At 39.3% G+C, this 11,366-nt stretch overlaps 1 protein-coding gene and 1 pseudogene across 1 annotated transcript in view; one reads left to right on the forward strand and one right to left on the reverse strand.

Moving 5' to 3' along the window:
- The first annotated feature begins 739 nt into the window (after positions 1–739).
- On the forward strand, positions 740–4,950 carry LOC145469166 (uncharacterized; annotated as a pseudogene).
- LOC145469165 (TNF receptor-associated factor 3-like) overlaps positions 4,852–11,366 on the reverse strand; it is a 12,487-nt gene continuing 5,972 nt past the window's right edge. The window contains exons 2-5 of the mRNA XM_081452866.1: positions 8,273–8,423; positions 7,599–7,763; positions 7,314–7,469; positions 4,852–6,173 (exon numbers count right to left, since the gene is read on the reverse strand). Of these exons, the coding sequence (XP_081308992.1) occupies positions 5,157–6,173; positions 7,314–7,469; positions 7,599–7,763; positions 8,273–8,423 (1,489 nt within the window). The 3' untranslated portion in view covers positions 4,852–5,156. The remainder of the gene's footprint in view (positions 6,174–7,313; positions 7,470–7,598; positions 7,764–8,272; positions 8,424–11,366) is intronic.

The raw sequence follows: 11,366 nt of genomic DNA on the forward strand, positions 1-11,366 counted from the left end.
TTACCTTCTTTCAATTCTCAGATTTTGGACTGAATCTATTGACCGGTTTTGATTTTTATTTTAATCTATTTTGAATTGCGTGACACTGAAAACCAGCAATAGTCTTGAAGCAGTCAGAGCTTCCCTATCGTATGTTTAGCAACCAAGTCTGTTCCTAAGAGAGGTTGTTTCGTTACGTACAAGAAACACTCGGATAGTTGGGCCCAAACCTCTAGTCTGAATTTCAACCGTCTCTCCCCTTTACCCCGAGGTGGGCGCGGGAGAGAGACGACGTCTCTCTCCCGCGCCCCCCTCGGGGTAAAGGGAAGAGACGGCTGAAATTCAGACTACCAAACCTCTGGAGTAAGATATCAAGTAAAGAGAGATCGGTTGCCAGCCTTAGCAGTTCAAGACCCAGATACGCAGACTTGATTTAAGGTGGCTGAACACAGTTTTTGATACCTGTATTTCATTCAACTTTTTCCGTAAAACCCTCTATCCTTTGATCCCCAAAAATGGAAACACGCGAGTTAACAACACAAACTTCTGTTAAGCTGACGTATGTACCGTTACAATGGCAACACAAATAAATAAATATAAAGAGGCCTTTAAAATCGGTTTTGTTTATTTGCAGAAAACCTAGTCATTAGACTTTCTTCACCATTTGCATGTAACAAGCTTGTAACAATGCTCACAAGTTAACACTATTTTAATAGTAGTTAAACAAAGAGATTTTAGATTATCCCTTGATGAAGGATAACTGGAAAATCTAGAATTTCCCCTGTTAAATTTTAATTTTTTTTTAATACTCCAGTTACTCATTTCCTAAAGTTTTTTTTTTTGCCAGATTTCGTGAAATTCTAATGGGTGGTTCTCGAGAAATAGGCGTATTAAAGTCATTCCACATTCAATTGCAATTTCTTGACTTACTACGCATGCGCTGCATTTAACTGGGTTCTTTCAGTAACAAAGAACTGGGTTCTTTGAGTCGTTATGTTTTCTAACATACCTTTCCAATAAAAGACTAAAACCATCAATACACTGTGTTCAATTATAAAGAAAAATAGTACAGATAGCGCGGACATTAAGCAAATAAAATGATTGCTGCATCGACGCCATGTTTGTTTTTTTGTAATCCTTGTGCGCGCGCTAAATAGCAAGAGCGCGCGCGAAAATTATGTTCGGCCACCCAGAGTAACATCCTTGAATGCTACCTATGTAAGTACTTCATGATTTCAACTTCTTTAATTCATGATTTTAGATAGAGTTGTTAGTAGTGTGTAATTATTATTTTAGCTTTTTGTAATCGATTTTTAATTGACCCAGTTGTATTTTAGCTAGTATGTGTTCCCTATTAACAGGAGGATTCTCCTCTGCTAGATTTTAAAATTATTATTATGACTATGATTATGGCTGCGTCTCTTTCGGGTGATTTGGATCAGGAACAGTCATCCAAGATCTGTCTGGATCATGGTGCATCAAAGAAACCGATGAATCCATGACCAGAATGGATTAATCTGTTCTTTTGATGCACCATGATCCATACATTCTTGGATCACTGATTCTGATCCAGATCACCCCAAAGGAACGCACCCTATGTTTGTTATGTTGTGTTTTTTAAGTATTCTACGGATCTGAAATGTACTTAACTAATAAACTCTTGATCTTGTCGGAGTTATCGGTCGCTGATCATGGGGAATTTTTGTTTGCTGATAGTGTCGCTCGTTCGTGGATCTGTACAGGCCCGCAAATGAACCCGGCCCGCAAATGATCCCCGTACCGCAATTGATCCCCAAATTGTACCGCAAATGATCTCACGACCGAAAATGATGCCCAGATTGTACTGTTTGGCCCGGTTATGGTCGCCTCGCCATAAAATTTGAAAATGTGAGGACTCAGGAATTTGGACAGTGGATTTAAAATTTGTGCAATCGCTTTTTCTATTACTGTGAAACTCAGAAAAGCGTGATCATTTGGATTTGATTCCAGAAGGTTAATTGGGCACTGAACCAATCACAATTAAGTTCAGGACACGCCAGAAAACCTCAAAACCACAACTAATAGGCCACGTTCGATATGTCAATATTCTAACATCTATCCGAGGCTTTCGGGTCAAAATTGCAATTTTTTTAAGTTTCCTTTGTCTTTCAATTCCCAAAAGAGACTTGGATACAAGGAAAACACCACCAAATATAGAAGTTTGTCCTGAAAGCCTCCGAGCCATGTTAGAATATTGATTTATCGAACGTGGCCTATTACCGCTGGTGTTTGCGGTTTAGTTTTCTCACACTTAATTGGCTTTTCCCTTGCTACACAGTAATAATCCTTCAATATTTCTGGTATAGACGGTTTTCTGAGTTTCATAGTAATAATACAACAATACAACGGCTACTATATGAAACGCAAGAAAATGTGCAGTATGAACGATTTTAATGCAAATTTCACAACTTTAAAAATGATATCCAACGTCACGAAATCAGGTGTTTGAAATTTGTAGTTTAGCTAGATCCTTCCCTGAATGACTTTATTGGGTCCGGGCCTGAGATGTATGATGACTCAGGATGTTCACTATATCCTCAAATTTGGGGACACCTGAGAATTCCCAACTGGATTGACTACATTTTTACTACGGTAACTAGCACGAAGGAATCTTAGGCACTTTCGTGGAAGCTCGTGACTATCTAGGACACAAGGATAAGAAGTGTACAGGGAAAAGTTCTCTGCGGTTAATTAGATGGCAGAGGCATCTTCGAAGATTCATGTCTCTTTTTGCAGTGCGTTTCCTAAACGAAAAATTTATGCACTCGACACATGTATTTTGCGCAGTATGTTAAAAGTCTTTTATTGCTACTTCTATGCCTGAGTTACTACTCGTCTTTTAAGAAAATACGTATCCATCCATAGACTTTTCATGGAGTCCACTCCATTCGTAACTTTTTGCGGTGGAATCAGTTCCGGTCCCTGGATCATTTGCAGTAGAATTTGGGGATCATTTGCGGGCCTGTAGATCTGTTTAGACTTTTTGACACCCTCTAGCCTTGGTCACAGATTGCTACGATTTCAAACTTTGTTTGTTTGTAACTGTTGCTGCGAATACACATAAATCTTTGCACCCTCAGGAGCCAGGGGCCCAGGCAGGAATCGTGGGAATTCTGACAATGAGTATTACAAAGAACCGAACTGAAGTCTTTACTCTTTGACATTCACGGTTCATGCAGCCGTCAGATATTTTTTTTAGGATTACACGAGAGCTTTTCAAGGACAATTGAACAATATTCAAGCGCTTGTCTCCTTCAGAATCTTATGTAAAATTTGTTCAGGTAGGGAAGTACACACTTCGCGTTTCTACATGCTACCCAAGAAGCGCTTCTCGCACCGAACAATCCTGGGCGTCCTACTGTGTCTGCATGTTGTTGTCCAAGAGAGAACATCGCAGCATACTTCGATGAAGTAATGGTTCCTTTAGTTGGATGCCTTCCCACCTACGTAAAGGATACCAACGATGCTCTCAGAATCTCTGACACCTTTAGATTTGACGGCTCCGATAAGAACCCCCGCTTCCTGTTCACAATGGACTTAAAATCACTCTACACTGTGATTCCCAGCAATGGTGGATTACAAGCTCTCTCCCATTTCTTCGACCAGCGAGCCCACAAAGAACCACCGACCCACACCCTTACACGACTGGCTGAGTTTGTCCTCACTTTAAACGCCTTTTCGTTCAGTGGGGAATACTATCACCGGGCCATGGTGAGCAAGATGGGTCCTAGTTACGCTTGTCTGTACGTGGGATGTTTTGAAGAGCAGATTCGCGCGCGTTATACTGGCTTCGTCCCACAGCAGCTCAGGCGTTACATTGATGACGTTGTTGGGCGCGCACAGTGCAGTCGCCACGATTTAGAGCAGTGCATCAATTACGTATCTAACTTCCACCTGGCTCTCCAGTTCACATCTACCATCAGTGAACTCGAATTGCCGTTTCTCGATATCAAATTGAGTATTAACGGTGACAAGTTACAGACATCGGTGCACTACGAGGAAACGGACACGCATAACTATCTCCATTACTCGTCACTCCATCCTGATCACTGCAAGGGGGCAATTCCCTACAGTCCAGTTTCTTCGACTCCGTAGGATCTGCTCTGATGATGCTGATTTCGTGAACAGAGCTACAGAGATGAAGGAATACTTCCGGGCGCGTGGTTACCCTGATAAACTTGTTAACAACGATCTCAAAAAGGTCTCAACCGCGCGCTCCACGCTTCTCACACCAACAAGCCACAATGAAAGCACAAGTAACAAAGTCCCGTTGGTATTAATGTATAATCCATTCAACGTCGGCCCCAGACGGATCTTGCTTGACAATTTCAACATCTTGTCCTCCGATCCCGAGGCACGTAGGGTTTTCCCCGAACCTCCGCTGGTATCATATCGGCGTGAGCGACACCTCGGTAATATCCTCGTGCACTCCGCTGATGCCTCGCCGTCTCCCACTGATGCCGGTTCATTGCCCTGCCGACGGCCTCTATACCAGACTTGCAAGCACATAGCTTCTCAGACTTTTCTACAAGGCCCAAAGAGCGCACATAACATCCGTGACCACTTCACCTGTCAGTCTGAGAATGTTGTGTATTGCATTTCTTGTCGTCGCTGCAATTGCCTATACATCGGAGAGACTGGAGGGCGACTAAGGGAACGTTTCAGCGAGCACCTCCGCAGCATTCGAAACCGATCGTGGGGGTTTCCCGTAGCTGAACATTTCAACTCCACCTCCCACTCTCTGGATGACATCATGGTCTGTGGCTTGAAACAGTGCTCTGGCAGTAACATCAGCCGCAAGCAGCAGGAAATGAAATTAGTCTTGAAGCTGGGCACGCTTCGACCGAACGGACGGAACGTTAACTTTAATTTCTTGTGAATGTGGGTCTAGCGCAACACATACTATTCACAACACATATTCGCACTAAAGAATTAAATTTCCTATTTATTTACTCTGTAGTTCAAGCGCGCGCTTTCCGTGCGCGCGTACGCGTACAGTTTTCTGTAGAAACCCGCAAATCGCCTGTTTTCAACGGGAAGGATTCCTATTTGTCCGCGTATATTAATCAAATTACGACTTCTCAACTGCCTTCAATCACTTAACTGACCGGAAGAAATATCTCACCAAGGCAATCAGTTCAGTAAACTTGAATTCCAGCCGTATCCACCGTGATCTTAATAAACAACGTATCACCCCGCACGTATCCACGGGTCCGCAGAGTGTTGTGTGATATAAAGGTAGGGCATCCTGACGCAATGTTCATATCTGAAGTGGGTCTCTTGAAACTTGAGCTGTTAGGATCAGGACGAAACGAATCCGTCACGTCCACCTGTCCCTCTTGATCCAGCAGTCTGAAGGTTACCTTATGGTGAAATGGCCACGGTAATAACGCGTCATATTCACCCCTCATAATCACAAAAAACACGGAAAGATGCGTGCTTTTACCCATACCATCACCATTTGGATACGCTCTCGCACACACCTTGTATCCAAACCGACCCACGTAAAACGGAGGGCTATATATGGAAGGGGTTCTTCCGCTTTTGGCTTCTTGAAGTCTTTTAGGCCACGCATCAATTTTCCAAATATACATTCCATCGTAGGAGGTTGCCTCAAGCATTTGTATTTTGATGTCTTGTTCAGCGAGGTTGACGTCATGTAATGCCAACTGATGCTCGTGCCTATCCATACGAGCTTCATTTGCCATTGAAACACTGTTTCCACTAGCTGATGAAGGCCTGTTACCAACAACCTTCATTGCTTCCCTTTTTAGAGTACCCAGTTGAACTTCATGCTCTCGAATTGCGAGTCTGAATTCCTCCATCTGAGCAGAAAACTGCTCGAACGTTGCAGTATCGCCTAAACTGCCGAGTTGTTGTCGAAAATTACTCAACTCTTTCTTATGATCTGACAAGATACGTTCAGCACTAGCAACTCTGGTCTGCAGAACACGCATATCGTGAACAGCTGCTGCAAGAACTTCTCTCTGATTGTCAAGCTGTGTTTCCAAAGCGCGTTTTTCTTCTGTTAGAGTATTGATTGTCTGGTTCATCTCCTCTTCTTTCTTCTGGCATGCAGTGAGTGATTTAGCCAGAAGTTCCAAGTGTTCTTCACTCTGTTCTGAACAATGCTCTTTAACGGTGTCTCTTCGGGCCTTAAACGTAAATTTAAACGTAAATTAGTTATCTTGAACTATCTTACTTATATCCTGATTATATACTTGTAGAAGAAAATTACTTCCCCTCAAGTTGACGAAAAGTCAGCCACAATAGTCTTTTTCACAATAGTCTTTATTCACGCGAGCGATCACACCTCGTGAACTGAAATGACCGCGGAAATGAAAGGATCTTTTAGGCTGGCTTTGTAGCTACACATGAACAAAAACATGACAAATCTCAAGGTCATGATCTTTGTGAACAGAATGAACTTGTCTTAACAAAATGAAAACTAACAAAAACAGTCTGTGAAGATTTGTGGTCACCCTAAATACTCCAAACAAGCATGATTGATAATTGGAGACTTCTTAATTCTTATTTGTTTACTATTATCAAATATCTCTTTTCGTTGACAGAGATATTCAAGTTTTTAAAATATGCAAATTACTAAGTGATGACATCATAAACTCAACCGAATTTTGATCAAATATGATGAACAAAGATATCTCAGCCAGCTTGAATCAGAGATGTTTGATTCTTGGCAGTACAATTCTACTAGAGGTACTCCACAATATGAACCTAACATTTTTGTTACCAGGGTAACATACTGGGTTCCAGACCTCCCCAATATTAAAGGCTTTTCTGGCCACCTTTAGCGTTCTATATTGATATTTGCCAATGGTAGCCGATCTGCATGTTCCAGCAAGCATATAAATATGTTAGGTCGAGTTCATGGCCTTGTTTAATGTTTTCAAGCTGAAAATCACTAAAATATTGAAATCAGGTCAGAGGGGACTAGAAAAGAGTGGGTTGCTATGGGAACTGAAATTATAGCCATAGGTGTGGTGCATGTAGAACCAATAACCTACCAAGTTTCAATGGTTTCTGCTGCAAATTGACTGAGATAGTTCTATTTATATACTTGATGTAATATTCGGTTGACTGTATGATGTCATCAGTCCTCTCATTTGCATATTTTACACATTTTTCGAACTTAAATATCTCTGGAACCAATGCAGATATTTGCAAACAGTAAGCAGCCTTTTTAATCTTTCATGGAATTCTATGTGATTAACCTAAAAATTCAAGGCTTAAAAATTTGATCATAGTACCACTTTAAGGAAATGGCTAATCCTCACCTTAAACAAACAGCCATTATTCTTGAAAGGACAAGCAATCTCTGCTAAAGTACAGTGATTCTCTAAGTGATCATCTATTGAGTTGCGAGGTATGTTACTTTCACCACACCCTTCAGGACATGACAATGGAAGCCTGGGGCAAGTTTTCCTATGATTCTGATGAAGTGTATATGAAAAAGAAAAAGTCTTATAAACATGTTGAGGTGATCTTCCTTGAAAATAAAATGACAGGAATCCATTAAAGAAACCAGCAATCAGTGGGGTCTACAATCCTAACCTACTAACCTGTTGTTCAGCTTTTGATATTGACACTCCACACCACTGACATGCTGTTTTCTTGTATAAACAATCACGTTCTATGTGGTCCTTTACATTTTGGGACAATAATTTAGTGGCACAGCCTGCATTAGGGCACTGTACTTCCTTGTAAGCACACTGACTAAAGTGTTCCTTTGAAAAAAAAGAAAGAACATTTGGGATTTGCATTACATAATAACCTGTCCACTGTGCACCCACGTGTGCTTTTTCCTTGTACGTTTTTAACATATAGTTTCTCTTATACACTCTCTTTCATTTATCCTTAGGTACAGAATGACTTTTCACTAAAATACCATTGATTTGAACAATGGGATTTTGACTAACAGGTCGCAGAAGCTTCACCATGAAAATGATCATGTGCAAATCACAGAGGCTCTGCAGAATTACTACCACCTTAAGTGCCAGTTTTCACAAGTTGCACAGTGATTATACAGGGGTTTCATTCCTTTCTCAGTATTTAAAGAATTTAATAATTATTGATCGGGTTTTTGCATGTATTTTAAAAGCCAAATTATGGTAAATAACTATAGCAATGAAAGACAATAAACGGGAAAAAAATTGTCTGTAGCATATTTGTTAACATTACCTGTAGCAATAGTTGTAAACTAGAAAGTGTTGTAAGTGAATGGCATTAAACTTACTACAAGATTCTGCCACTTTCCGCTCCAAGTACATCCATGATTGTGATTGCTACAGACACAAACTAACTGTAAAAGCTCTCTTTGGCAGGAGATATCTTGAAAGACTGGGTCTACAATCTGTCCATCTACAGGACATTTTCTATTAATACCACTGCAAGTTTAATCAGAGTAAAAAATATATTATATTCTTACAACACTATATTCAGCCTTCTAGCAGTGTTCCATGAATAAATGTAAACTACACTGTATAGCACTGATATAGCGGCAATGTCCTTGTTACTGTCAAATTTCAAACATCAACAAGCAGCCTTAACAAGAAGCTGATTGAAATCATAAAGAACATTAAATGTGGAATTTTTGTTAAAAAAGTGGTACATGTTCTTCCACTAAGTTGCATCTGAAAGATTACAAGACAGCAAACACTTCAGAACTACATGTACTTCTAGTGTTATTTTTCAGCTTTCCTTTTAAGTAAGATATGAAGTCAACACGCCTCTAATGTTCACAGTTTTCATGCTTTCATTACTGTTAACATTGTATGTAGTAACTTGACTCTGATTATTACCTTAACTGAGTGTCTGTGTGTGATAATTAATGCTGGAAGAGCTTTTTAAATTTTCAATAGTGAACAATTTCTCAGACATCAGTAAGTTGTCAGTCAGGTTTATGATCAGTCCATACTTCTTTAAATTAATATATAATGTCTTCTTTCTAAAAATAGCTTTTTACAATAACTGTCTAATTTCTTGCATGCTGATTAGCTCAGTTTTATCATTAATAAGAGTACAGATGGATAAAATTTTAATTTATGCAAGTTTTCTAGCTCAACTTTCAGCTGTCAAACTGTCAACTTTTTAACCAATGAGATTTTATTGACTGTAGCCAATCAAAAAGCGAGACAAGCTATTGACAATGTTCGCGTCATTTTGAATAAAATTCACTCATCTTTGTTGACGGCAAGTTTACACATCTTTTCCCCTCATTTATTCCCGGCATTTCACCAGTTTGGGGTCTTGTTATTGTAAAAAACAAATTGATATCAGTTTTTTGGGGGTCTGTCTGGTGATAAATAGACTTGCAATGAATAAACCTGGTATGGTCACCCAATGTGTTGTAACTGAACCATAAAATCAAGAATAACATTGCATAAAAACTTACTCGTGGTCTCCTGTAAATAGATTCTCAATGAGAATCTCACTCTCATGTTACAGCTAGCCCCTTCAAACTTTCAATTTATAGATTTATTTGTCAGTTTTAAGCTATTGATTTTCTCGATTGACTACCTTGAACTGAGCGGTAAAAACAAAGGTACAGGCACAAGGGAAGGGGAAGGAATTACAATCCTTGCTCATGTTTCCATCAAGACTATTTACATGATGAATTAGAAAAAAGCCCAACAGAAATGCGTGTGCTGATTGGTGTTTCTATTTAACAATGGGATTATGAGCTGGAGATTTATATCACATGATAGTTGCCCTCATCAGCTATCATGAATAGAAATTCAAAACTTTATCTAAATCCTCGTCACAGACATCTCGAAAAGACAAAGCAGCCACCAGTTTGTTAACCAGCACACACTGTTAGGCTACAACAGAATACTTCTCATTGAAACGCTTCCCAGTGGTATCAATCAGTATTGTTCTGTATTAATTTTGAATTGTTTTATTGTTAACAACAAAGGTGACAACAAAAAAAGAAAGTGGTATTCCATGACTATCTGATAATTAAATTAGTTCCTGTTCATCCATGATAAGAAAATTTGCGTTTTGAGAAAAAATAAAATCGTTTCTTTTCTATTTCTTTGTCAGATATTTAACTTTCTTTCATTTATCCCCAAAAAACAAGCTCATCCTCCATGTGTTTTGGACAAAACAAGGGTTTCACGTTACATACCTTTACAAGGAAAACAAAAGTATCAAGTTACAAAGTTGGCACGAAGAGCTAAATTGTCACATTTGTTCAACGTATTATTGAATTTAAAATGAGTGAAAATCGTCGCATAACACTAGAGTAAAATTAAAAAGCTGTTGTGACAAACAGTAATTGTAAATAATTTTTGGACCTTGAATGAAAATACAACCTTGAAACATACTCACTGCTAAGGGGAAAAGTCCTAGCAGACTACCAAGGTAGATACAAACCGGAACTGAACCGAGCAGGAGTGAGTACTTACGGGACTACCGTGCCAGAGCCATCAATTGCACTCTGCACTATCTGAGATTGTTTCACTAGTTTCAATAATTTTCGGTTTTTGAAGTCAAAACACCATTAATGACCTACTGTTTCAATGTAGTCTTCTCAGGAATTTAATTTAATTATCCCATTTATATCTAAATGTTCCTCCAAAATTGCGGGAAAACAAACACATCGCCATTTTGTAGACGATGGACAGCCACTGCACTCTAATTGCGAAATACTAATTGATCCCAGACATCCTCTGAAATGGACTTTTTCTCAGGCTGTTACAGGCACCGTTGGTTTCCTTCATGTCGTTCCAAAAAAGTGACTGCAGATGACGAATTCATGATCGTGTGATGAGTGAATCTCTGCTTTCAGGGAAGTTGCTTCACAGTTTGTTTGGAAGTTTGTTGAGTTTCGCACTTTCTAACAAGAAAGCTGTTGTTAATAGTGTTATTATCGTATCGTTCATATCATTCATGCCCATACATATCCCGAAGAAAGTTCCAGATTAAGACCATTACGTCATCGGAGATTTCACAACGGCTACGACTGATGGTGCAATAATAGAGTTTGTGTTGATCAAGTGATGTGATGTCTACAGTATCAAAAGAATCATCAAGGACTGCTTTGGAATGTGCACTGCGTTGCAACTGTAGTGGTAAGCAAACAGTTAAATTTTAAAAGCGCGGTTATAAAATCTAACAGATCTTCTTGTTAAGTTTGATTTTGACAGACAGCTGAAGCCTTGTTAAAATATTGGAATCAAATTGCTTGCCACAGCTATCAAACTGCAAAATAGAAAAGACTACAGTGCAGTTGCTATTTTCCTTATTTATTCAATTTTCAACAATAGAAATCAGATCAGTCTTTTCTCATGCAAAGCTAATGATTAGTTGATTAAAATGACTGGAAA

The sequence above is a fragment of the Orbicella franksi genome, chromosome 15 (genome assembly GCF_964199315.1).
Source record: "Orbicella franksi chromosome 15, jaOrbFran1.1, whole genome shotgun sequence".
Taxonomy (NCBI): domain Eukaryota; kingdom Metazoa; phylum Cnidaria; class Anthozoa; order Scleractinia; family Merulinidae; genus Orbicella; species Orbicella franksi.